Below are 24,493 nucleotides of genomic sequence, written 5' to 3' on the forward strand. Positions count from 1 at the left end.
ATAAACGAAATAAATACAGTGCTATTAATGATTTCTTCCATTTGGCCACGAAATTTTCATCAAGTGTATCGGTGATACACAGTTACACTTTAACTTCAAATTCTGCATCATAACACGTTTGCGACACCACTACCCTATTCAAGTGACACACTTTAATTCGTGAATATAGGATAAATTAAAGAAGCATTCTTTATATTATTGTCGCTTATACTAACACATCCATTTATTCCAAGTGATGATGTCTCATACTCCGAGGAGCGTAGGGGACGATGCGGGAAACCCGTAACGCCGACTAGGCAAGGTCCTAGCGGAGGTGGTTTGCCATTGCCTTCCTCCGATTCTAATGGGGATGGTTGATGATGATGAGGACGACACAAGAACACCCAGTCATCTCGAGGCAGGGAAAATCCTAACGCCGCCGGGAATCGAACCCAGAACCCCGTGCGCGGGAAGCGAGAACGCTACTGCAAGAGCACGAGCTGTGGACGTATTCCAACTAGAGCCAGTTAAAAATTATTTGTAATGCTTATTATCATACTGTGTGTCTATGTGACATGCTCGGACTGAAACAGAAAAAAAAAGTATTGTGACTGAAGACGGTGTACTAGTAACGAAAATATTCCTAACCTACATGTCACCATCACGTTAATAGCGTAGGGCTCTCAATACTGAATATTCTTTGTCTGAAAAGCGTTTGTTTTCTTCCACTGATTCTATATCGTGAGGACATTTTCCCGACGTTAAGTAGCTGAGACGCGCTTTTTAGGAAATACGAGGTGCGTGAGAAAAGTAAAAAGCCCGACAACAATGCGAGCGATCTGGCAACGCTGCGTTGTTCTACTTGTGTAGACCAGTGTGTTCATCCCTTCTAGTGCTCAGCCCGAGTTTCAGCTCCGTACAGCTAACTGTTGGTTTCTGAGAGCGCCATCAATGAAGGTGTGTTTTTGTTGTGTGTTACGAAAATAGTCAGCGGTATTTAGAGCAACGTTATGCAAACAATTTTTGTGGTACACGTGAGGAATCCGCGACTGTGGCAGTTGAAAAGTTGAAACAGGCCTATGGGGAACACCTTTTATAAGAGTACAAGTTTTCCGCTGGCACAAATCATTTTTGGATGGCCGAAAATTTGGAAATTTGTGGTAAGTTCTTAAGGGACCAAACTGCTGAGGTCATCGGCCCCTAGACTTACACACTACTTGATCTAACTTACACTAACTTAGGCTAAGGACAACACACACACTCATGCCCGAGGGAGGATTCGAACCTCCGGCGAGGGGAGCGGCGCGAACCTTGGCAAGTCGCCCTAGACCGCGCGGCTTGGATGGCGGAGAACACACAGAAGATGAACCTCGCTCCGGCTGACTTTCAACTTCAAAAACCGACGAAAATGTCGAGCGTGTGCATGCTCTTATGGGATCAGACCGACGTTTAACAATAATGACAGTTGGTGACCTGTTATAAACTTAAACACTTTCACCATACGTCAAATTTTAACCGAAATTTTGCTCATGCGAAGGGTTTGTACCAAACTGGTGTCGAAGAAACTGACAACTCAACAGGACAACCGGAGAAACGTGTACGTTGATCTTCTTGAGAGGATTGCCAACGACAATGAATGGTTCAGTTGTGTGATCACAGATGATGAATGCTAGCTTTTTGGCTACGATCCTGAGACAAAACGGCAAAGTGAGGAGCGATACACAGAGCCGTCTCCTCGACTGAAAAAACTCGAATGAGAAAATCATAGTAGGGGAATCGCGTCTAGAGAATTTGCTATTTTATTTATTTACACGTCAAGTTCCGTAGGACCAAATTGAGGAGAAAATGTCCAAGGTCATGAAACGTGTCAGTACATGAAATCACAACATAAAACCAACAACAGATAAAAATAAAATGTTTATGAACCCGAAAAAAGTCAAGCCAAAAGTTTAAGTAAACGCAATCAACAATACAACATAAATCAGATTAATTTATGAAGGAACTCATCGACAGAATAGAAAGAGTGAGCCATGAGTAAACTCTTCAGTTTTTATTTGAAAGCGCGTGGATTGCTGCTAAGATTTCTGAATTCTAGTGGAAGCTTATTGAAAATGAATGCAGCAGCATATTGCACACATATCTGCACAAGAGTTAAGGAAGTCCGATCCAAATGCAGGTTTGATTTCTGCTATCACTAACTGAGTGAAAGCTGCTAATTCTTGGGAATAAGCCAATATTGTTAACAAGAAATGACAGTAAGGAATACGTATATTGAGAGGCCGATGTCAAAATACCCAGACTCGAGAACAGCGGTCGACAATAGGTTCGTGAACCTACACCACTTACTGCCCGAACCGCCCGTTTCTGTGCCAAAAATATCCTTTTAGAGTGGGAAGAGTTACCCCAAAATATTATACCATACGACATAAACGAATGAAAAAAAGCAAAGTAGATTAATTTTCGTGTCGAACGATCACTCACTTCGAATACTAAAAATGGCACCATTAAGTATTTGAATTTTCATGTCGAACTATCACTCACTTCAGATACCGTTCGAATAGTAAAAATGGCAGCATTAAGTCTTTGAACAAGATCTTGAACGTAGGCTTTCCACGACTTTTTACTATCTATCTGAACACCTAGCAATTTGAAGTGTTCAGTTTCACTAATCATATGCACATTCTGTGAACTTAAAACTCAAGGTTTTGTTGAATTATGTGTTAGAAACTGCAAAACTGAGTCTTACTGTGACGTAGCGTTAGTTTATTTTCTACAAGCCATGAACTCATGTCATGAACTGCACTATTTGTCCTCCAGGACAAAGTGTCAACCAAGTGTTTTACAAAGATGTCCTTGAAAGGTTCAGGAAATGGGTGCATCGAGTGAGACCAGACATTGCAGACAAGTGGATGCTGCATCTTAACAACATCCCATGTCGAACGGCCACTTCCATAGTGGAGTTTTAGACCCAAAAAGGATCTAGTTACATATAAAAAAAATATTATCACGTCCTTAGCTGCTTATATTCACGATTACTAGTTTCGTTCATAGGCAATGATGTCATATCTAAAAATAAAATAAAATGTAATATTTATAATTAACCATATGTAAAGAAATCTGGACATGGGGATTGCCTGCTTCCACTATCCTCCATACCTAAAAATCCTTGATCAGTCCCGTCCTTTGTTACTCCAGTGTCTCCTGGATCTCTGCCCCTCCTAAATTCTACAAAGCCCTCCAAATCCTTGAATACCATGCACTTCACCTCACTTTCCCTCACCATCTCCCGTCCCCCATGAGGATCGTCTATGACCTCATCCCTTTCCCGCATATCCTTTTCATTGAACACATTCGTATCCTCTGCACCAATCGCCACCTCGATCCCCCTCACTCCTTGGTGTCTCCTTTCCTCTCCACACCCTACCTGCTGCCGATGTGTCCCACCCTCTCTCCTTCTCCACACCCTCCACATCCTCTCCTAAAGAAGCTTCCAACGTCTCCCTTTCCTGGATGATGTGCTTTGCCCAAATAATTATCCTCCTCTTCCTCTCCCATTCTCCCTAGTGCTCTCTCGCCTTCCCTCCCTCCTACACCCCCCCCCCCCCCCCCCCCGTGCTTCTCACTTCTTCTTTACCAGTCCTTATCCTCCTTCCTCGATTGCTCCCTTCCTCACCCTCAGTGTCTCCTGCCATTTGGTGTGCTACAGGCTCCTCCCCTTCTAGCGCTTCCTGCCCCCACTCCTACACTGACCCCCCTCCTCTCTCTCTTCTCTCTGGCCTCCCCTCACTTGGCAGGTCCTTCCAGTTTTAACCTAGTTATTCTCTGGTGTGTTTTCGTGTTTGCCATATCCGTTACGTAAGTGCAGTCTATTTTAAGTATCGTCGTCTGTGGTTTTCATACTGTGAACACCGTTTCAATCGTGCTCTCTGCACCGCCGGTGTTTATGTGCTGCGCACTCGTTGAGTGCTATTTTATCTATATGTGGACTTATGTAAACATGCCTCATCAGACTACTCCTTTTTTGTATTTTTTAATTCCCACTGTTTCCCCTTCTCTTGTGTCAACTTCGTCTTTCATCCCTGTCTTTTGTATATTAGTTCTTCTGTGATATTTTATACAGTCTCTTGGCTCAAGAGCGGGGAACTGTGCTGCTGCCAGATCACCCCTTCCGACAAGGGGTAAGGGTACGAAATAACAATAAAGAAAAAGAAGAGCATCTAAACACATAGTTATTTATTAGTATTTCATTTATTTTCTTTTCAGATATGAAGATTATCAATGCTTTTGATCGAAACCAGTAATAAAGTGTGAATATGTGCAACTGAGGCAGTAATAATAATTTTTTTTAAATATTTAAACTGTTCTGGAACCTCATGAACAATTTGTCATTCATTGCCATTATATGGAAAAAATTGAATCTTTTTTATAATATACCAGGTGATCAAGATGTCAGTATAAATTTGAAAACTGAATAAATCACGGAATAATTTAGATAGAGGGGTAAAAATTGACACACATGCTTAGAATGACATGGGGTTTTACTAGAACCAAAAAAAAATACAAACGTTCAAAAAATATCCGACAGATGGCGCTGAATAGCAATAATTAGCGTAAAAAAGTAAGACAAAGTAAAGATGATGTTCTTTACAGGAAATGCTCAATATGTCCACCATCAATCCTCAACAATATCTGTAGTCGAGGAATAATGTTGTGAACAGCACTGTAAAGCATGTCCGGAGTTACGGTGAGGCATTGGCGTCGGATGTTGTCTTTCAGCATCCCTATAGATGTCGGTCGATCACGATACACTTGCGACTTCAGGTAACCCCAAAGCCAATAATCGCACGGACTGAGGTCTGGGGGCCTGCGAGGCCAAGCATGACGAAAGTGGCGGCTGAGCACACGATCATCACCAAACGACGCGCGCAAGGCATCTTTCACGCGTCTAGCAATATGGGGTGTTTTTTTTCTATAAAACCCGATGTCATTCCAAGCTTGTGTGTCAATTTTTACCTCTCTATCTACATTATTCCGTGGTTTATTAAGTTTTCAAATTTATATTGAGTTTTTGATCACCCGGTACATAACGTCACAAAATACGCCAGAGAAAAGAAAAACAAAAACTTTAGGTTGGATCCTGGTATGTGAGGACACAGTATACCCTGACACTAGGCCACTGTCTTTCTGCGTTTGTGGGATGGTACAACGATGACGAAGTAAGCTGACATTTGTGGTGGCTGTGCAGCCGTTCCGGCCGCTGGACCCCGGCGTGCTCGACAGCCTCGTTCCGCGGGCACCCGTGACCGGCGCCGCCCAGCCACAGCCCGCCACTACCACCACCGCCCCAACCACCGCCTCCACGGTGACGCCCGACCTGTCTGCGGCGGCGGACGCGCTTTCGCCGGCGGTGCGGGAACTGCTGCAATCGCTGGGGCTGCTGGACCCGCCGCCCCCGCCGCCGCCCACCGCCGCCCACCCGCCAATGGGTCCGCCGCCCCCGGACCCGGCGCCGTACCGCGCCTTCAAGCCGCTGCCGCAGTCGCGCGCCGAGCCCGAGGAACAGGACATGCGCCACCTGCTGCACCGCTTCGGACTGCTGGACCCGGCGCCGCCCACCCGCGGCCGCCGTCGCCAGAAGACGCTCGCCCAGCCCCCTCCATCTGCAGGCAACGGTGAGTCACTCCCACAGCCCCTTCTTCCAATCAATAGAGTTACTCGTTCTCGAAAGCCCACAGGTATGACGTACCCAACTAAATTATATCCAAAGCACAGAACCACTTCATGTGTCGAAGGAGAAAGTAATAAGACTTCACGCCATGTGACTTTTCTCAGACCATACATGGTAACGACCCTACATGATATCGTTCTATTGAAACCAATATCTCCAATCAATCGACTGGTGGCGGTATCTACACTGAGGTGACAAAAGTCATAGCTCCTAATAATTTGTCGGACTTTCTTGCTGCCTCCATAGCCACCACAACTGTGAAAGTGTTACTGGTGAAGGATTTTGTGCACGAACTGTCCTCTCGATTTTGTCCTATAAATACTCAATAGGCTTCATGTCAGGTGATGTGGGTGGCCATATCATTCGGATGAACTTTCCAGAATGTTCTTCAAACCAATCACGAACAAATGTCACCTGGTGACATGGCGCATTGTCATCCATAAAAATTCCATCGTTGTTGAGGAACAAATGGTCTCCAGGTAGCCGAACATAACCATTTCCAGTCAATGATCGGTTCAGTTGGACCAGAGGACTCAGTCAATTCCATGTAAACATAGCCCCCATCATAATAGACCTTGTACAATGCATCGTTGACAACTTCTGCCCATGGCTTCTTGGCGTCTGCGCCACACTCCAATCCTAACTCATTCAATCCCATGTAAACGCAGCCGTCACCATAATGGGGGCAGCCGGCCGGTGTGGCCGAGCGGTTCTACACGCTTCAGTCTGGAACCGCGTGACCGCTACGGTCGCAGGTTCGAATCCTGCCTCGGGCATGGATGTGTGTGATGTCCTTAGGTTAGTTAGGTTTAAGTAGTTCTAAGTTCTAGGGGACCGATGACCTCAGAAGTTAAGTCCTATAGTGCTCAGAGCCATTTGAACCATTTGATAATGGGGGCACCACCAGCTTGCACAGTGCCTTGTTGACAACTTCTGTCCACGGCCTTGTGAGGTCTGTGCCACACTCCAATCCTACCATCTGCTCTTACCAACTGAAGTCAGGATTCTCCTGACCAGTCCACAGTTTTCCAGTCGTGAAGGGTGTCCAAACGGTACTGTTACAAGCCCAGAACAGGTGCTGGAGGCACTCGTAGCGGTCATCTGCTCCCACAGCTCATTAATGGCAAATATCGCCGCACGGTTCTGAAGGACACGTTCGTCGTACATCACAATTTGATATCTGCGGTTATTTCACGCAGTGTTGCTTGTCTGTTTGCACTGACAACTCTACACAAACGTCGCTGCTCTCGGTCTTCAAGTGACGGACGTCGGCCACTGCGCTGGCTGTGGTGAGAGGTTGTTGTTGTTGTTGTTGTTGTTGTTGTCTTCAGTCCTGAGACTGGTTTGATGCAGCTCTCCATGCTACTCTATCCTGTGCAAGCTTCTTCATCTCCCAGTACCTACTGCAACCTACATCCTTCTGAATCTGTTTAGTGTATTCATCTCTTGGTCTCCCTCTACGATTTTTACCCTCCACGCTGCCCTCCAGTACTAAATTGGTGATCCCTTGATGCCTCAGAACATGTCCTACCAACCGATCCCTTCTTCTAGTCAAGTTGTGAGACAAACTCCTCTTCTCCCCAATTCTATTCAATACCTTATCATTAGTCATGTGGTCTACCCATCTAATCTTCAGCATTCTTCTGTAGCATCACATTTCGAAAGCTTCTATTCTCTTGTTGTCCAAACTATTTATCGTCCATGTTTCACTTCCATACATGGCTACACTCCATACAAATACTTTCAGAAACGACTTCCTGACACTTAAATCAATACTCGATGTTAACAAATTTCTCTTCTTCAGAAACGCTTTCCTTGCCATTGCGAGTCTACATTTTATATCCTCTCTACTTCGACCATCATCAGTTATATTGCTCCCCAAATAGCAAAACTCCTCTACTACTTTAAGTGTCTCATTTCCTAATTTAATTCCCTCAGCATCACCCGACTTAGTACTGCCTGAAATTTGGTATTCTCATCACATTCTTGACACTGCTGATCTCGCAATACTGAATTCCCTAACGATTTATCGTAGCCAAGACAGACACGAAGCCCACACGCACCACAGTAGCACAAGTTTGCATGCCAACTAGCTCCGCAGATGATGAAGAGATTGAGGAATTGTTCAGATAGTTAAAGGAGACGAAAATTTGTGACATAAGAATCATGATTAACAGCTGGACTAAATGACAACCTGCCTTTTGTGTTGACGCGAACAGAGACGACTGGTGACGGCAGCGCCTCTGGCGGCAGCACGACTACATCGACGACCCCGCTGACGCTGGACGCCATAGACACGAGCATGCTGACGGACGAGATGCGCGCCGTGCTGCACAACCTGGGCATCGTGCCCGGCGCTGGCCGCGTCGACGAGGGGCCAACGACACAGCCGCCAGTGGCGTCCCACACCACTGTCCGTGAGTCGACGACAGACGGTGGGAATGGCACCGACGACTCCACAGTCCGACAAGGTACATCCACCCACTCTGGACTCCGTGCAACTGCCTCATACCGTAGGTGGCCAAACCAACTTCAGACTATACAATGATAGGGCAGTCTCATCTCCACCATATGTGTCCAGGGTGACCCAACCCCAGAACTTTACAACTGCGGAAGATTCTAAACTGGGCACTTTGTGGTAAGGAGCTAAGGAAGAAACCATTAAAGGATTTCTGGCTGAGTGACCCTCACAGGGGTAGGTTTAGCCATCCAATTGCCACAGGTTTGCTTCCTTGGTGCAAAGTGGCACCTTTCAAGTGCAAAGTGTGACAGTTATGTCTTAAGTGTAGCTGCCTCGTGTAGAAGGCAGAAATGTGTGTGTGGATAGTGGTAGTGATAGGATGGTATTTTTGATGATGATCTACATCTACATCTACATGATTACTCTGCAGTTCACATTTAAGTGCTTGGCAGAGGGTTCATCGAACCACAATCATACTATCTCTCTACCATTCCACTCCCGAACATCGCGCGGGAAAAACGAACACCTAAACCTTTCTGTTCGAGCTCTGCTTTCTCTTATTTTATTTTGATGATCATTCCTACCTATGTAGGTTGGGCTCAACAAAATCTTTTCGCATTCGGAAGAGAAAGTTGGTGACTGAAATTTCGAAAATAGATCTCGCCGCGACGAAAAACGTCTTTGCTTTAATGACTTCCATCCCAACTCGCGTATCATATCTGCCACACTCTCTCCCCTATTACGTGATAATACAAAACGAGCTGCCCTTTTTTGCACCCTTTCGATGTCCACATGGTAAGGATCCCACACCGCGCAGCAATATTCTAACAGAGGACGAACGAGTGTAGTGTAAGCTGTCTCTTTAGTGGACTTGTTGCGTCTTCTAAGTGCCTGCCGATGAAACGCAACCTTTGGCTCGCCTTCCCCACAATATTATCTATGTGGTCTTTCCAACTGAAGTTGTTCGTAATTTTGACACCCAGGTACTTAGTTGAATTGACAGCCTTGAGAATTGTACTATTTATCGAGTAATCGAATTCCAACGAATTTCTTTTGGAACTCATGTGGATCACCTCACACTTTTCGTTATTTAGCGTCAACTGCCACCTGCCACACCATACAGCAATCTTTTCTAAATCGCTTTGCAACTGATACTGGTCTTCGGATGACCTTACTAGACGGTAAATTACAGCATCATCTGCGAACAACCTAAGAGAACTGCTCAGATTGTCACCCAGGTCATTTATATAGATCAGGAACAGCAGAGGTCCCAGGACGCTTCCCTGGGGAACACCTGATATCACTTCAGTTTTACTCGATGATTTGCTGTCTGGAACTGTGAGCTTCCTGACAGGAAATCACGAATCCAGTCGCACAACTGAGACGATACCCCATAGGCCCGCAACTTGATCAGAAGTCGCTTCTGAGGAACGGTGTCAAAAGCTTTCCGGAAGCAGATGATGATAAAGAAGGAAGAACGAAATCAGGTGCTGCCAGATAGCCTAGGAATGCCACCCACAGCTGCCAATGATTATGGCTCCATCCAAAGTGAGGACCACATCCAGCAGTGTGACATATCCTTACTCCACAGAAGAATGTGGAAGGGTTTCAGATTTAATCCAGAACACTTGCGCCAAGTCTGACACCTCTCCTCCCCTTGCTGGCCAAACACTCAAAATGAAAATTTCTTGCATACCCCTATGACAAAGACTTGCATTATTTTTCTCAGCTATAGAGAAGGAGAAGATATCGAACATAGTGAATGAATAACGAACTACAGTGATGTGCAACTAGAGCACCTGACAAAAAAAGTGAAGGCACCCACGAGACCAGCAGAAAACGAAATGACATTTCATGACTTGATAGCTTACATCATGTTATTTCATTGTGATACGTAAATTTTCACTGTCGTTAAATGTCACATTTAACAAAATATTATGGGCTATTATGTCGTTGTCGGATGGATTCCGCATTAAGACCCAACGTTTCGTCTCCATCTGCACTAAATTTTCAAGGGGGATCATAGCTTCTTTAAGTGCCCAGTTCACACCCTGAACCGACAATAGCAAAACTCCGTTATGCGTGCTCCCGCCCAGTGACGTTATGTCACTTGCTTTGGCTGTCCGAGTGCAATTGGCCATTGTCAGTTTCCGTCGCATTCTGTTGCAATCATCCCTTGGTGGAAAACCGGTACACATCCTTTATGCCCAACGAGGTGGCACAGTGGTTAGGACACTGTAGTCGCATTCCGGAGGATGATGGTTCAAACCCGCGTCCAGCCATCCGGATTTCGATTTTTCCGATTACCCTAAATCGCTTCAGGCAAATACCTGAATGCTGTCTTTGGAAGGGCACGGCCTATTTCCTTCCCCATCCTTTGCTAATCCGATGGGACCGATGACCTCGCTGATTGCTCCCCTCTCCCAAACCAGCCACCCAACTGCCTTCTTCAGTACTGGGATCCAAATGTCATTCGATTTCACACCCTCTGCCTTCCTATTCCTAGGGTATTTAACTATGCCCTCTCTGTGTAGCTTTTCATGGTGTCCGCTTGTGGCTGCCAGTATTTCTTATCAAAATGAATGTGATGCTCTCCCCACAGCAAAGCATGATCCACAGCAGCTGATCTGTCAGTCTCTTCCCTTCTATAGTTGTCTTTGTGCTCTCCTAGTCGTTTTTTGACCGTCCTTTTCTTAGTAGCCACGTACACCTTCCCACACCTACACAAAATCCGATAAGTTCCTGCTTTTTCTAGCGGTTTACGAGCATCCTTGGCCGGCCTTCGGTCATCTTGTATTTTCCGGATGGGTTTGTAGATTACCCCGATATTCCGGTTTGTCAAAAATTTTCCTATGTGGCCAGTGACGTCCTTTATGAAAGATAAGAAAGCTTTTGATTTCACAAGCGTTTGTGCATCCCTACGATTTTTGCCCGGCGGTCGTAACGCTCTTTTTGCCTCAGCTGACGAATAAGCATTCTTGAGCAATGCTTTCGTGAGGTCTTTTAATTCCGCATCAAGCAACTGTGGTTTGCAGATTTCCTTGCTACATCCGCCACCGTTTCTTCGCTTTTGTTGTGGACTGTGGTTAGAATCCCGGCGTCGGTTGCGGTATCTGCGCATGATTTTTTCTGTAAACTGTGTGGTCCAAGCTAACGAAAATGCAGTTTCCCTTGAGGAGGAGGGAGGTGGAAGATTAAATTTCCTTAATGCGCTAGTTTTCCAGAAATCAGTTGGTGGCTGAGACTACACAGTTTACCGAAAACCTGTGCATACAGACCGCAACCGACACAGAGATTATAACCACCACCCACAACAAGCAAGGCACCATAAAAACGGATAGAGCAACGAACACTTGTGAACCAGAGCCGTTTGGCACGGAACCAAAACACTCCACCAATGGATTGCTCAAGAATGGTTCAAAAATGGTTCAAATGGCTCTGAGCACTAAGGGACTTAACTTCTGAGGTCATCAGTCCCCTAGAACTCAGATCTACTTAAACCTAACTAACCTAAGGACATCACAAACATCCATGCTCGAGGCAGGATTCGAACCCGTGACCGTAGCGGTCGCGCGGTTCCAGACTGTAGCGCCTAGAACCGCTCGGCCACCCCGCCGGCAAGAATGGTTACTTGTTATTTGTCCGCTGAGGTAAAAAGAGCATTAAGACCACCGCGCAAAAATCATAGAGGTGCACAAAAGCCTTGGAATTGAAAGTTTCCCTGCCTTTCATTAGGGACGGTACTGACCGCATAGGAAAAGTCTTGACAAAATGCAACATCGCGGTAATCTAAAGATACTGGCTAAGGATGCTCGAAACTGCTGGAAAAGCAGGAATTTGTAGGATTCCGTGTGATTGTGGGAAGGCGTATGTGGCTACTACAAAAAGAACGGTCAAAAAAGACTGGACGAGCAAAGGCAACTGTAGAAGGGAAGAGATATTTACAGATCAGCTGTTGCGGCAGATGCTTTGCAGCCACGAGGCCACCGAATTAATTTTGATAGGACTCAAGTAGAGGCAACCACAAGCGGATACCATGAAAAGCTCCACAGAGCGGCCATGGGGACAGCTAAACACCGCTGGAATGACATTTGGATCCTGGTGCTGATAGCGGTGATAGCAACAGCAGACGACGGCAGTCGACAAACAACCAATTGCGTTCGCTTATTCAAAGCATGTGACGTCACAGCACTGGGCGCGTGCAAGCGTAAACGGAATTTTGCTGCGGTGAGTAGCGAGCTAGGTTGTGCATCCGGTATTCAAAGAAGCTGTGAGCCTCCTCGAAAACGTCCTCCACAGATGGGACGAAATGCTGGGTTTTAATGTGAAATCCGTCCGGCCACGGCATAATAGCCCAGAGTATTTCCTTAACTGTGATGTTATTTCAGTGGTTACAAGATCAAGCCAGATTTAGAAACAACCTGGCACTATTAGTCCATTTATCGGTATGACGTAGTATGCCCTCTGGCCTGGATGCAAGTGTTGATGCGGTTCAGAAGTATGTTATAAAGACAGTGCATACTCTCCTGAGGTAAGCTGGCCAAAAAGCAGCGTAAATGATCATCAAAAAAATGGTTCAAATGGCTCTGAGCACTATGGGACTTAACATCTATGGTCATCAGTCCCCTAGAACTTAGAACTACTTAAACCTAACTAACCTAAGGACATCACACAACACCCAGTCTTCACGAGGTAGAGAAAATCCCTGACCCCGCCGGGAATCGAACCCAGGAACCCGGGCGTGGGGAGCGAGAACGCTACCGCACGACCACGAGCTGCGGACAACTGATCATCGACACACTGGATACTACCACTGGCAAAGTGTTGCCATCCGAGCTGATCACACACATGTTCCATAGCGAACTGATATGGAGTCTTTCTGGCCATGTGAGCACCTCAACATTACACAGACTGTTCATAGAGACACGTCTCATGTGTGAACAAGCATTATCCAGTAGAAAAATGGCACCACAGTACGAATGCCATTCATGAGCAGTCGATGCAACCCAGTCACAACAACAGCCATTTGTGTTGGGATGTTAACAGCAGCCTACACATGAGACGGCAATTCCCTAATCTGTAGGCTAGTCTCCAACCAATGGTGTGGGATGGCACAGAGTACTGCAAAGAGTTCGTCACTTATTACGAGGATGCAGGGTGTGTGTGACATACCGTAGTGTCGTCAGAGTTCCCTAAATTCGAGCTGTGGCCTGAAGCCATACATAATGGGGCTCCTCACACCATAGCGCCAGGAGCAATATCGCAGTGCCTCTCCAAAGTATTGAATGAATTTGACCTCTACCCAGGTCACCGTCATACTCGCCACTTACGGTCATCTGGGTTAGAGCAGAATGGCAAGTCATCGGTGAACACTATGTGACGCCATTCATCAGCAGTCCATGCTTCCCATTGCCGGCCGGAGTGGCCGAGCGGTTCTAGGCACTACTGTCTGGAACCGCGCAACCGCTACAGTCGCAGGTTCGAATCCTGCCTCGGGCATGGATGTGTGTGATGTCCTTGGGTTATTTAGGTTTAAGTAGTTCTAAGTTCTAGGGGACTGATGACCTCAGAAGTTAAATCCCATAGTGCTCAGAGCCATGGGAACCATGCTTCCCAGTCACGAGACCACTCCAAAAGCAGTCATGTTAATGACTCCTCTATATGAGACAGCAATTCCCTAAACCGTTTGCTGCCAGTCTATAACCACTGTAATTGTACAATGGTGTACTGCAGAGTGTCCACTGCTTATTCTCAGATGTCAAGGGCAAATGTGAAGGGATTATAATGTGCTTCAGACCCAATACAGTGATCTTTCCTTGTTCTCAGATATGGTCAATGGAAACCATGACACTGAGTACGCCTGGCCTCGTGTTCCCATGCCGTCGAGCTTTGGACCCATGCCACCTCTGAATGTCCCAAAAAACTGGATACCGCACAGTTTGATCAGACGACCAAATGGAGAGCCAGAATGAGGCCCCTTCCAAACACTGTCAGGTGCTGATAACGCTGTTTCACATGTCTCGTTTTCTTCACAGTGATCACTAAACATTTGACGCTTCTCACGACCCTTATACGAGGCATGATTGAACAGTTTTAAGAATGGGCTTGTAATTGTACAGTGGTAATACTTACATGCTACTGTGACACGTCTCCTTGAAAATAGTTCCCTTCTGACTGAACACGCCGACTCCAACGTGTTTCCACTTTTGGAAACATTCCTGGAATTTTTTTTCCTGAGGTGCGTTAAGGATGCTCTCCGTATTTGCCTGGATGTCTTCAATTGAGTCAAATCGTTTCTCTTTCAGTGAAAATTTCAGTTTAGGAAACAGGTAGAAGTCCGCAGGGGCCAAATCAGGGGAATATGTCGGTTGTGGAAGCACAGGAATTTTGAATTTGGTCAAAAATTCAACGATGGAGAAGGCACGGTGAGCCGGAGCATTGTCATGGTGTAGCACCCAACTCCTGTCTTTCTGCAATGCAGGCCTTTTCTTCTGCATTTCGCGCAAACGCTCAAGGACACGTTTGCAGTATTCCTGGTTAATTGTCTGTCATGATGGACAATACCGGTAGAATCGAAAAAAATCACCAACGTTGTCTTCACTTTCAACCGACTTTGCCATGCTTCCACTGCGAAGACTGCACTTTGGTTTCAGGATCATATCCATATACCCACGATTGGTCACCTGTTATTACTCTGTTTACTTAATCTGGGTCATTTTTTGTCCAATTAATCAGTTCTTGGCACACTTCAAATCGGTATTGTCTCTGGTCACTTGACAACACGTTTGGAATAAATTTTGCGGACACTCGACGCATGTCCAGATCTTCAGTTAAAATTGACTGAACTGCATAGAAACTTCAAATTAAGTTCATCAGCCATCTTCCTAATTGTAAGTCTACGATCAGAGCGCACTAAGTCGCGAACGTTCACAACATTTTCATTCGATTTTGAGATGGAAGGATGGCCGGACCGTGGTTCATCTTCAAATGATTGCGGACATTTTTAAATCTGTTGAACCAGACAAAAACATTTGACTGACTCATACAATTATATCCAAAAGCTATTTATAATAGTTCATAAGTCTCAGAAGCTGATTTCCCAGCTTTAAAACAAAATTTCACACAAACTCGTTGCTCCGTTTTTACGTCCATTTTCACGCAGACAGAATCCTGGAACAAGCCGTAACTCAACCAGCAGCCACAACGAACTGAATTAAGACAATGTATTTCCTGCCAGAGGGCATTCAAGGTCAAGGCAATGATTTACTTCCCACCCTCCGTGTACCTGCCCGCCAAACCAGTAAGCAGTAGCGGATCCATTATTAAAACTTTCCAAACAGACCTCATATACTCAACCAGATGTGGTAACAACACTAAACACGAACAACACTGATATGCTCTGGTGATCATTCTAGCTGTCACAGAAAATTGCAACTCTAACCGTTTCCGTACCTGCTGACAGTGTATATGTGTACGAGCTACACTGACATTTACCCATGTCTTCTGGGTGATTTACTTTTGTAATGAGCCATTGTAAGAAGGTGACAGCGTGACGCTTTCTATGCAGAGTGCGCTTAAGAATGTGTTGCTGCATCGCCAGTGTGCTCTGTGTATCTGCTGCTCGCCACTATATTCCAGCTGTTACCTACACCAGTAACCGGTAAGTGCTACACTCTACCACTGTTTCTCTTTCTCACTCCCCCTATACAATTTATATGCTCGGAAAACGGTCAGTATAGCTTCTTAATGTAGTGTTTGCTTTATGCCACCCATAGTGAACACCACATTGGCTAAGTACCCTCACTATACCTGAAGTAACATGAAAATCAACACCAAATGATCAATGCGCACCCCAAAACACACGCTCCAGATGGATGTGGTAGACTGACGCTATTGGCTGGGACATCACTTGGTACACTGCTCGCTGCGACTGCATATCGCCCAAGCACCCAGCTTCTTATGCGCACAACAATGTGATGGACGCAAATCAATATTTACTCTTTTCTTAAATTACTCGAAGTAACTGTTCCTGTTCACAGTATTATACATCTACATCTAGATGATTATGAACCAATGATAATTAATTGAAACCCTCAGCTGCCGACAGGTGTTGTTGATATACCTCGATGATGATAGTTGAAATTGTGTGTCCCGACCGGGACTCAAACCCGGGATCTCCTGCTTACTTGTCAGACACTCTGTCCATCAGAGCCACCGAGGACACAGATGAATACCGCGACTGCACGCTCCCCGTGAGACCCACATTCCCAACTGTCCACAATCTACATACGTAATGTACCTAAAAGATATTTGCCCTCCACTCATTACTCGCACCCACTAAGGTGACGATTCCCCAATTGCAGACCCACAGGACCCACATTTTAACGCGCAGCAGATCCACAGTGCGAGTCGGCATTTTCCATTTGTGCAGATCTTTGGATTTGTAGTCCAGCACTATACACCAACACACTCAGATAAAATACACTGAGGAGCCTGCTTGGTAACATGTTTGTCCACCTTCGAAAACTAATTCTTTGCATGGCAAGGATTCGACAAATCTTTATAAGGTTTCTGGAGGTTTTTGGTACCAGATGTTATGTGCAGATCATGCACTTCCGGTAAATTACTGGCTAGTGGTTTGTGGGCACAGAGCAGGCAACCAATAGCGTCCCAGATGTCTTCCATCGAGTTCAGATCAGACGAATTTGGTGGCCAAGACATAAACGTCAGTTCACTATCTTGCTCCTGAAACTATTACAGCACAGTTGATGTGGTGGTAGATGCTATCGCCGTTGGGGAAAACATGTGGTACACAACTGTCATGGTACCTTCGATTACTACCACAGGCCCCATGAAAACCCAGCTGAATGTCTCCCTTAGCTCAATACTGCCCCAACGGTCCTGTGTCCCTGACGTGGGACATGTTTCGAGCAGCCGTTCGCCTGGATGAAAGTGTAACCGGACACGACCATCGACCTTGTGTAACGACAAACGTGATTCATCCGACCAGGTGACACGTTTCCACTGATCCACAGTCCAATCTCGACAACCCCGTACCTCCTAATTGACGATATTGTTAGATTAGCATGGGAACCCTTTGAGCTTAAAATATCTTAAATGTGACTGTGGCCTTTGTCTCTCGCATGGTGAATACTTACGTTATGCAAATATTTTATTCTTTGGACTGCTGTTATAATCTTATGAAGCCAAGAGCCTTTACCAGTGTGCGAATACATTTGTACATTTATTCTGAAGTATGCTGAATATAATCTGGTTGCAAGTCATGCCATGTGGTGTTTATGGTTTTTATATCTATTTTATATACACTACTGGCCCTTAAAACTGCTACACCAAGAAGAAAAGCAGAGGATAAACGGGTATTCATTGGAGAAATATATTATACTAGAACTGACATATGATTACATTTTCACGCAATTTGGGTGCATAGATCCTCAGAAATCAGTACCCAGAACATACACCTCTGGCCGTAATAACGGTCTTGATACGCCTGGTCATTGAGTCAAACAGAGCGTGTACAGGTACAGCTGCCCATGCAGCTTCAACACGATACCACAATTCATCAAGAGTAGTGACTGGCGTACTGTGACGAGCCAGTTGCTCGGCCACCATTGACCAGACGTTTTCAACTGGTGAGAGATCTGGAGAATGTGCTGCTGGCGAGGGCAGCAGTCGAACATTTTCTGTATCCAGAAAGGCCCGTACAGGACCTGCAACATGCGGTCGTGCAATATCCTGCTGAAATGTAAGGTTTCGCTGGGATCGAATGAAGGGTAGAGCCACGGGTCATAACACATCTGAAGTGTAACGTCCACTGTTCAAAGTGCCGTCAATGCGAACAAGAGGTGACCGAGACGTGTAACCAATGGCACCCCTTACCATCATGCCGGGTGACACGCCAGTATGGCGATGACGAATACAGGCTCCCAATGTGCGTTCACTGTGATGTCGCCAAACACGGATGTGACCATCGTGATGCTGTAAACAGAACCTCGATTCATCCGAAAAAATGACGTTTTGCCATTCGTGCACCCTGGTTCGTCGCTGAGTACACCATTGCAGGCGCTCCTGCCTGTGATGCAGCGTCAAGGGTAACCGCAGCCACAGTATCCGAGCTGATAGTCCATGCTGCTGCAAACGTCGTCGAACTGTTCGTGCAGATGGTTGTTGTCTTGCAAACGTCCCCATCTGTTGACTGAGGTATCGAGACGTGGCTGCACGATACGTTACAGCCATGCGGATAAGATGCCTGTCATCTCGACTGCTGGTGATACGAGGCCGTTGGGATCCAGCACGGCGTTCCGTATCACCCTCCTGAACCCACCGATTCCATATTCTGCTAACAGTCATTGGATCTCGACCAACGCGAGCAGCAATGTCGCTATACGATAAACCGCAATCGCGATAGGCTACAACCCGACCTTTATCGAAGTCGGAAACGTGATGGTACGCATTTCTCCTCCTTACACGAGGCATCACAACAACTTTTCACCAGGCAACGCCGGCCAACTGCTGTTTGTGTATGAGAAATCGGTTGGAAACTTTCCTCATGTCAGCAGGTTGTAGGTGTCGCCACCAGCGCCAACCTTGTGTGAATGCTCTGAAAAGCTAGTCATTTGCGTATCACAGCGTCTTCTTCCTGTCGGTTAAATTTCGCGCCTGTAGCACGGCATCTTCGTGGTGTAGCAATTTTAATGGCCAGTAGTGTATGACAAGAGCCGCTTGGATTCAGCTAGTGTATTGCACCACTATGTGAAGTAACAAGGTCACTCCTTCTGAAGATGTTATTTTTAGAAATATCAAAACTTAGGTCAAGGACTAAATAAACCTTTGGTTTGCAACTGGTTGGTTGATGTTTCAACCTCTTCGCTTTGAGGTTGCCATTTCTGCGTCTCAATCGCTTGTACAATCACTATAGCCTTTGTGTGATGCGGTAATGCGTGGTTAAAACTCTCTGATTGTTAAAATATGATTACGACAGTCAGATATGACGTTTTGGGCGCGCAGCGCTGCAGTCGTGGTTGTCGTTCAGAGTCGGCCGGAGTCATTAAGAGACGTCATTGAAACGGTGCCGTAATATGTCTGCGAGTCTCACAATACATGGGGTTCGTCACCTGCAGAGTTCCACGTTGGTCAATGTGCGCTGAATGATGTGCTCCAAAACACTCGTGCGTTCAGCACCATTGTTCTCTGTCTTCTGATGTGCCACAGATCGCTGCATATGGTGCTTTACAGAACAGGCAAGCCTCTGACCACATTCTGTGATGGCACGTGCTCCTCTAACATCTCGTCACCTACTCATAATTTCACCATCCTTCAACCACTTTGCACACGCTCACGACAGTAGCACATGAAGACCCAACCAGTATCGCTCGTTCCCAGGAGCTGCCGGTCGCTGGGCTATAATAATTTGCCCTTTGTTAAAATCGCATTTGTAAGTGGCTGTCCCCTTTCCCGGACCGTATCGTCGCTACAATTGTTCCCCGTGTGTCTTTTCTCCACTTATACACTTTCCTTACCACCACATTTGATCGTAATGCTACCAATCACAAGGCGAGCAGTGCTCATAACATTTTGGTTTAGCAGTGTATGTGAGTATGCTCCTTTCTTAACACCTGCCCAATTAGCCGTGCGGTCTAATGCACGGCTTTCCGTATTGGGAAGGAGTGCCTGGTCCCCAGCACGAATCTGCCCGTCGGACTTCTATCGAGGTCCGGTGAGCCAGCCAGTCTGTGGATGGTTTTTAGGAGGTTTTCCATCTGCATCGGCGAATGCAGGCTGGTTCCCCTTATTCCGCCTCAGCTACACTATGTCGACGATTGCTGCGCAAACAAGTTCTCCATGTACGCGTACACCACCATTACTCTACCACACAAACATAGGGGTTACACTCGTCTGGTGTGAGACGTTCCCTGGGGTGGTCCACCGGGGTCCGAACCGAGCAATAACCCTGAAAGAGTGGTACGGGATAGGGCAGCAGAGGGGTGAAGTGGACTGCGGTAGTCATCATGTGGTTGTGGACGACTGCGGCTGTGGCGGGGATGGAGCCTCTCCGTCGTTTATAGGTCCCCGCTTAACATACAATACAATAGAATACTCCTTTCTTACACACTAGTAATCACCCAGGAGGGCTTTGTTCATTGATGTGCCTTCCTTGTTTGAGCCAGTGTTACACGGAGGCTGCTTATGCTGTGCTCACAGGGCCAGAGCATGTGTTCAGCCCGACGTCCCTGAAGCACTCGGAAGAGGAAACGGCAAGGCTCCAGGCGGTGCTGGACTCGGTTCGCCAGTTCGCCGCCACACACCTCAACGTGACGTACCCCGCCAATGGCAGTGGCACCACTGAAGCGATACGGGACAGTAGGGGCCTCCAGCCGACCACCAGCGCGTCCCCACTGGCTGCGGGGCCAGACCCACTCTCATTCGACGAGCTGTTGGCGGAGATAAACAGCGAGGAGTCCAGGAAGAACGAGGTGAAGCGCCAGCAGCCCACAGGCACCAACAGCACTGCTCCGACCGGCGCTCCAGCGAAGGAAACTGAAGAAGTCACCAGTAAGTGTGCAGCAGAGTGCTTGCTTTCTCTAGTATCCTTATTAAATCAACAGTCTTAACCTGCTCTTCACAATCTGTTTCTCTGGTCTCAATATCATTAATAAATAGTACACATCCTCAACAATCTCCACTTGTTAATCACTGATCTCTCCAAAATGAAATAAAATGTTCTATTGTATAATTAGCTGGGCATCCCCTTTTGGAGAGTTCGGCATCTAGTGCAAGACCTTTTCTTGATGCCACTTTGGCGACTTGTGCATTGATGATGATGAAATGATGGGGATGACGACACACAACCAGTTCCAGGCGGAGAAAATCCCCAACCGACATGGGAATCAAACCTGGGGACCCGTGGTAGAGAGTCAGCAATGCACGAGACCATGAGCTGCTTACTGTTCACTCCAAAGGATGCCAGACATCTAACTAATAACGTGCAGGGCCACTTTCTGATCTCATTACAGCCTTTCCTAATATACTGGTATGATGGAGGTCCAATTCGTTTCTATTCACCATAAATCAGAGTGAACTGATGGGCCTATAGTCTGAGGGTGCTATCCCAAAAATGGCTAAGTTTGGGAAATATAAGGGTTTTCTAAAAAAAATGTGAAATCATATAATTTCAAAGCACAATCATTCAATCATTTGAAATAGTTGGAAAGTGCAAGTAATATGCCCAATACTGAATTTATTCAGAATGTTCACTGGGATCTGCACTGTGTAAAATCACCATGAAATGAGTGCAAAAGTGGTATAGGATGGAAGATCTCGTGAACTTGTCGACAAAAACTCTATATTTTTTTTTACATTCTAACACTTCTGCGGTGGTATTTTATTCAGTAATGCTAGCTGTTTTTCCAAGACAGTTCTTCGCGATTCTATTTCTTTCCAACACTTGCTGTAGCATTTACTTCCATTTTCTATTCACGTTATCGTTAACCTCATGCTTTCTAAAGTTACAATACTGAAACTTTCATAATTATGATCAAAGACACGAATAGATTTAAATTGATTTGATAATATAAGGCTCTAAAATGATTTTAAGATCAAGAAAGTGTAACATACACTGCAAATTTTTGTTATACATAACTGAAGATAATTAGCTTCAAACGTCATTCTGTACTCCGCAGCTACATAAACAATCCAGACATCTTTTTAGATGTGGGATAATAGCCTCTAGTACTGAGAGCCTTACCGACTTAAAATGCGTTGCTTTATATAAATAGTTACATATAAAAGATGTTATAGGCCACTTACTGCAGATATTAAAACTTGAGTGAGCAAAAACTCCTTTTTCCATGTATGCGCATAGTTCCCTCTGGCACTGGAGTGCTCAATCGATTGATGCAGATTTTTCGACGAACAGATTTCTCTCATCACCACTATCATTTCATCGTTTTCGGTTTCAAACGCTGTGAATATTCAGTGCGGTTTAGCCTGCCTGTGAGCCTCCGGTTATCAGTTATTGCTGGTCTCTTGCAACAGCAAGCAGATATTAATTACTGCATTAGTTCCCGCCAGCATACGTTTCCATACAGAAATTCTACCCTTAATACCGACTCTCAATCTCTTTGAAGCTTTCAATGTACTTTTGAAATCAAATGGATTTCGCAAAGCATCTGCAGCACGCCCTAGTGGATGACAAAAAACTCTGAGGGAAACCTGAAAAGGTCTCAGGGCGGCACGGCAAAACACTACGTCCACCCGATTTTCACCGATCACAACTGAGGGGATGGAGGGGGGGGGGGGGGGGGGAGTAAGAATGTGTTTAGCGTCTCATTGTGAGCTACAACGATCTGTGTAGTGCAGCCTTCTTAAAAATGTGTCTCCACAAAGGCATGTAGGTTTTCGTTGGACCTTCGTGTTAGGTAACAGTGCTATTGATACCGTCAGTAGTGAAAGTGGCTTCATAACTAAACAGTATTAATGAAAATAAAATGAAATGAGCGTATGGCATCGTTGACCGGGAGGCCCCACCCGGGGACGTTCTGAGTATTAATGGAATTACTCAGTGATTTGCAACTAATCAACGGCGAATCCCCTGCATATGATAAGGATAGAGCCCGTCCCTACGTATTCTCCGAAGTGTTCTTGTTAGTGGAGACATGTGACACATGTAGGAATTGTCTGTGTGTGTGTGTGTGTGTGTGTGTGTGTGTGTGTGTGTGTGTGCGTGCCTACTGAAGAACTACGTTCTTAGCAACAGAGTAATGCCTTCTACTTCAGCCACATTTGGTTGATTTTCGCATTCAGGTGAGATACGACTGCTTGTAACTCCGCCAGTCTCACGCAGTTCATTGAAAACTCGAGTACAGTCTCCAGAATCTGGTGCTCTACGGTTAGGAAATCGTCTGCCGCGTTTCTTTACAAGGAGCAGCATCGTTTCCGTTACAAAACCCGTACACAAACACGATACTGGCGTACTGAACATTTGTAAATACGTGCAGCATGCTTAAGGAATACGGTACAATTGGCCAACAAATCGAAAACTCAGTGTCAGCTGAAAAACTAGTTCATGTTAAATCTAGCACATCTTCACACTTAAAAGTAAAATTGACAGTTGGTAAATAAATCCATATCGACTGGAGTACAAATACGCGAAATGAAAACTTATCAAACATTGGGCACAAGTTATGCGGAATGTTTTATCCTAATTAGTCTATATCACCACCCCCCACAACGTGTACTGTTTCTATTGAGACACTTTGTATGTAACGAAATTAACCATCACTCTCACTCTCTCTCTCTCTCTCTCTCTCTCTCTCTCTCTCTCTCTCTCTCACACACACACACACACACACACACACACACACACACACACAGAGAGAGAGAGAGAGAGAGAGAGAGAGAGAGAGAGAGAGAGAGAGAGAGAGAGAGAGAGACCAAAGACAGCAGACACAAAGCCGAAATATTAATCAAATTTTCTATTTACGGGGATCCACAGTCTCCAGATGCTTATTAGACGTAAACAACGTTCGTAGTAGGCTATAATGCGATGTTTACTTAGTCGAGCGATTAGCTAATTTCCACTAGGCGTCATTGTCAAGCACATTTGTAACATCATGTCGTTTGGTTCAAATGGCTCTGAGCACTATGGGACTTAACTTCGTGCCCTAGGCAGAATTCGAACCTGCGACCGTAGCGGTCGCTCGGTTCCAGACTGTAGCGCCTAGAGCCGCTCCGCCACCACGGCCGGCCATGTCGTTTGCAAATGACTCCTAACTACGAGTAAGAAGTAGCCACATTCCGACATTTTACGAAAGGATCCACACTACAGTAACACCTTTTGAGATCTTATTCTGAACTTTGCTGTATGTATAACAACATGTACATACGGCTACTTTTTACTTGTAATTACGCGTGATTTGAAAATGACATGAAATACAGATGTTACTAATGTGTTTAACAATGACGCTTAGTCGAAAGCAGCCAATCGCACGAATAAATAAACATCGCATTACAGCCTACTGCCGGCTGGTGGGGCCGAGCACTTCTAGGCGCTGCAGTCTGGAACCGCGCGACCGCTACGGTCGCAGGTTCGAATCCTGCCTCGGGCATGGATGTGTGCGATGTCCTTAGGTTAGTCAGGTTTAAGTAGTTCTAAGTCCTAGGGGACTGATGACCTCAGATGTTAAGTCCCATAGTGCTCAGAGCCATTTGAACAGCCTATTACGGACTATGTTTACATTTATTATGAAATATTAATTGACACATTTAAAAATTTATTCGCGTTTGGGGATACCGCTATGATGCGTTTG

The 24,493-nt window shown here is 45.7% G+C and overlaps 1 protein-coding gene across 1 annotated transcript in view; it reads left to right on the forward strand.

Moving 5' to 3' along the window:
* LOC124550726 (proteoglycan 4) overlaps positions 1 to 24,493 on the forward strand; it is a 190,550-nt gene that overhangs the window by 157,936 nt on the left and 8,121 nt on the right. Inside the window, exons 7-10 of the mRNA XM_047125447.1 lie at positions 5,225 to 5,446; positions 5,507 to 5,651; positions 7,885 to 8,178; positions 20,388 to 20,738. Coding sequence (XP_046981403.1) covers positions 5,225 to 5,446; positions 5,507 to 5,651; positions 7,885 to 8,178; positions 20,388 to 20,738 — 1,012 coding nt within the window. The remainder of the gene's footprint in view (positions 1 to 5,224; positions 5,447 to 5,506; positions 5,652 to 7,884; positions 8,179 to 20,387; positions 20,739 to 24,493) is intronic.

The sequence above is a fragment of the Schistocerca americana genome, chromosome 9 (genome assembly GCF_021461395.2).
Source record: "Schistocerca americana isolate TAMUIC-IGC-003095 chromosome 9, iqSchAmer2.1, whole genome shotgun sequence".
Lineage (NCBI taxonomy): Eukaryota > Metazoa > Arthropoda > Insecta > Orthoptera > Acrididae > Schistocerca > Schistocerca americana.